The sequence below is a fragment of the Tamandua tetradactyla genome, chromosome 23 (assembly GCF_023851605.1).
Source record: "Tamandua tetradactyla isolate mTamTet1 chromosome 23, mTamTet1.pri, whole genome shotgun sequence".
NCBI classification, from domain to species: domain Eukaryota; kingdom Metazoa; phylum Chordata; class Mammalia; order Pilosa; family Myrmecophagidae; genus Tamandua; species Tamandua tetradactyla.
The window spans coordinates 41,442,284-41,446,102 of NC_135349.1; the positions used below are offsets into that span (position 1 = coordinate 41,442,284).

The window sequence follows — 3,819 nt, forward strand, 5'->3', positions numbered from 1 at the left end:
CCAAGGTTCTGACCTTTTTAAAATATTATTTGTCAAAATATAAAATAGAGCCAGAAGGAGAAGCGATCACGATACTACTGGGTAGAGCCTCTATTAAGAGAAGTAATAAATGAGTGTATGAAGATAACATGACAAACACACACCCAGCATTCACTTTTTTAAACATCAACAATTAATTTTCACATACAACTAAAAACGCGGAGTAGAGAGAGTTCATTTTGACATATATATTTGCTATCTTACATACATTCTGAAAAAGGAATTGCTTAATCTTTACAGATATTGCACTTCGATTCTTTCACATATAGCTCAAACTAACATTTTTTTCAGAGCTGTGCATTTGCAGAAGAAACATATATTCAATGTCAGTAGCCTTTGGTCACAAAGTTTATTCATAAAGGGGTGTGGTGGAATCGCATCAGACTCACATTTAATGAACACATGTTCAACTACACCTGCTTGGCAAAAAAAGAAACAGAGAGAAATGTAATTAAGGGACCTGGGTAATCTGCCTACCACTCCACTCCTAGGAAGAGTGTGAGATAGGAGATGAGAATCTGCTCTTCCCTCAAACAACTTGTAGTGTGAGCTTCTTACTGTACCAGTGTGATCCTAACATTCTCAGATATATTAGAATCATACAATATGGTCCCTAAATGAGAACCAATTCCATCTTGTCCTCAACCAAAGAAACAGCAACTTGTTCCAATGCTGGAGAGAAACTTAGCTGTGTTAGGTTTTTAAAGAGATGTGGTGGGATATCTTGGATATGGCTCCTTCCTGAGGACTTTGAAAAGGTAACTTTGGCAATGCCAGACGTTTTGTCCTTTGCACCGACTTTAGAATCTAGTCCTTGGATAAGATGAGCTTCTACTGCAATTCATTTCAAAGGAATAGAAACTAGGTTCGGCAGGAGAAGTACAATCTAAAATTATATTCAGTTAGTGTTGAGGGCATTGCCTGAAGATTAGGAACCTTCCCTACCCTACTTATTTACTATGCATTCCATTAAAAAGGAGTGGCATGTCTTCCTATTGAGGGACAAAAATGTAGTCAAAAGCTGGTAGAAGGAACCAAGTATTCCAGGTGGCCTGCTGTTTGTTTGGTCACCAAAAATATCATGACATCCCACTATCATATTGGGAGATTTCTTCCAAAACGGGGATGGTTTCCAATACTGAGAAGCTAAGAGAGAAGTAAAATAAAATAGACATATTAAGAGGAACTCCAGTATGGATTTCCCTTTCAAGACACATCAGTGGAGCCACAGGGGCCTAATGTCATCAAGTGTGCATATGTGCATGGGCAGACATGAGTGGTAATTCTCAGGGAAGCGCCTGTTCATTACATCCTAGAACTGTTCCTGCCTGGGACAGGCAAAAAGAGAATAAATAAATACACTCATATTTTATCATTTTACAAAGGCTCTGGATTAAAACTGGCACCACCCTTTCAAACTGTGTGCATCAAAGGGTAGACCAGCAGACAGAATGGGCTTCTTTCCATGTCAATCGTGTCTGCATCTGTGGGTGTGTAGCAATCCCAGCTGCGCTGTGGGGTAGAGCTGAGAAAACCTCCTTTCACACTCGGAGAGCTCACAGCTCCTGACCCTCAAATGTTAAATCCAATTTGCAAGTCACTTCACATAAAACAATTTGTTGAGGGCTTCAGTAAGCAAGGAGGCAGGGTTGGCAACTCTATGCATAAAAGGCTTCTCCAGGAAGCTTGAACTGCATTGCAACAAGAAGCTTTTTTTTTTTTTTTTTTAAATAAAGAAATAGTACACAGCTGATATGGGATGGATCAAAACAATGGCAAGAGTGGGCTTCATTTTTTGTTTTTCTGGGCTCAAGAATTCCTCCTTTCCCCCCACACAGTAGGTGGGGGTCTATGTTTTGGAGGAGATAGATAAAATCTATACATAACGGCAAATGGAAAGACTACATCTTAGACGCCAGGTCTGAAGGTCATTGTCACGTAGGTTTGGAGCCTTTCTGCAGAAGTTCTGGCCAGAGTTTGGATGAGATTCAACACTCCTCTGTTCCCACAGTGTCATTCGGCAGCTAGGGGTGCCAGGGCCACTTCAAGGTCACAACCCTTTCTAGGACAAAGGGCACCTAGGAAAAGTCCAGAGCCAGCTGGCATTGTTAGCTACTGGGAACAGCACAGCAAAGTGATGGATGTGACAACTTTTGGGAGAAGAGTGCTACTGTGGCTGGTGTGTGACATAAATGAGCAGTCACTGTGGATGGTGCCAGGGTTAAGTCACAGGCTATTTCTCTACTGTATGTCCTTACTGGCCACAGGATATGACCCTTACAACCTCAGATGGCATCTTCAAACTGGTAGGAACTTTTGCTGTCAACTTGGCTTTGTGAGAATGAATACACAAATAAAAACAATGTTCATGCTTTTCTTTCTTCTCGTCCATCTTTTCTCATCTACCAACCAGCCTGAGAGTTGCTGTGTCTTTGGAGACAGGAAATCAGGTTAGCACTCGGGAGGAGAGCTGTTCAGCCATAGGATGGGACTCCCTCCCACCTGGAAATGGATTACACGGAGGCACCAGGTGCCAAACCTATGGGGTCACGGAGATACTTTTATAGGCTTTCCATTTTTGTCATACTGGTACACCAGCATCTTGATGCAATGAGAGTTGGCCGGCGAGATCCAGGGGCTACTTGTTATAGAAAAGTTATGGTTGGTGTAGAACTGTACGGGCTGCTTCTGGCACTTGAAGAAGGCCTTCAGAGTGGCAGCCGCCATGGTACGGAACCGCTTGCTGATAAAGCAGTAGAGGAAGAAGTTGATGGCCGTGTTCAGAAGGGCCAACATGTTGGCGATGTCGGACATGATGTGCACCAGCCAGCGGTTCTGGATGGGCGCCCCGTAGAGGTGGTAGAGAATCACAACGATGCGGGGCGCCCAGAGGGTGGCGAAGATGGAGGTAATGGTGAACAAGATGGCGGTGGTCTTCCCTGTGGAATAACCACGGAGGCGAAAATTGCTCTTTCTCCTGAGCTTGTACACAATGATTGAGTTCAAGATGAAAAAGATGGAGCAGGGCACCAGATACACGGTGAAGCAGTGGGTCCAGATGAGGATGTGATGCATGGAGGTGCTGATATAGTCTTCTGTCCAGATGTTGGGCCACCAGTAGTAGGGGATGCTGGTCAGGAAGCAAGTGATGTAAACACTTAGGATGACCTTCCGGGTACGGGCTGGGTAGGAGACCGTGTGGTATTTGAGTGGGTGGCAGACGGCGATATACCTATCGATTGTTAGTGGAACAGTGATCCAGATGGAAGTGTGGATGGATGAGAACTCCAGGACTTCTATGATCTTGTCTGGGACTGGAGGCATCTGCATGTTCAAGATGAAATCTTCCAACAGGAAATCCACAAACACGATGAAAAAGAGGACCAGGATGTCAGCAGCAGCAAGGGCCAAGAGATAGTTGTAGGAGGACTTCTGCCTTCTGGCCACCAGCTGAGATAGGACGATCACCGTCAGGATGTTTGCTGTGGAGGGAAGAGAATCTGGTTTATCTTTAAAGCAAAGATGACCTCTTGGTACCTTAGAGACCTGAGCCATCTCTCTAAGTATGTTTCTTGGGGCATTCCCATAAAGTCAAAGGGATGGAACCAAAGCTTTTAGGGGACCTTCTCATGTTACCAATTGTGTCTCATACAAACATCTGGACATTATTTTACAGAGTTGTGCCCTTTTATTGTAGTTTATTCTTCATGCAACTATGAGAGGTGGTGCTCTTTAGAGTTGAAACTGGCTCAGAGAGCTTAAGGAACTTTAGAGTCACAC

General features: G+C 43.9%; 1 protein-coding gene across 1 annotated transcript in view; it reads right to left on the reverse strand.

Annotated features, from left to right (window-relative positions):
- Positions 1-2,586: 2,586 nt before the first annotated feature.
- GPR139 (G protein-coupled receptor 139) overlaps positions 2,587-3,819 on the reverse strand; it is a 38,680-nt gene continuing 37,447 nt past the window's right edge. Inside the window, exon 2 of the mRNA XM_077140266.1 lies at positions 2,587-3,521. Within this exon, the coding sequence (XP_076996381.1) occupies positions 2,587-3,521 (935 nt within the window). The remainder of the gene's footprint in view (positions 3,522-3,819) is intronic.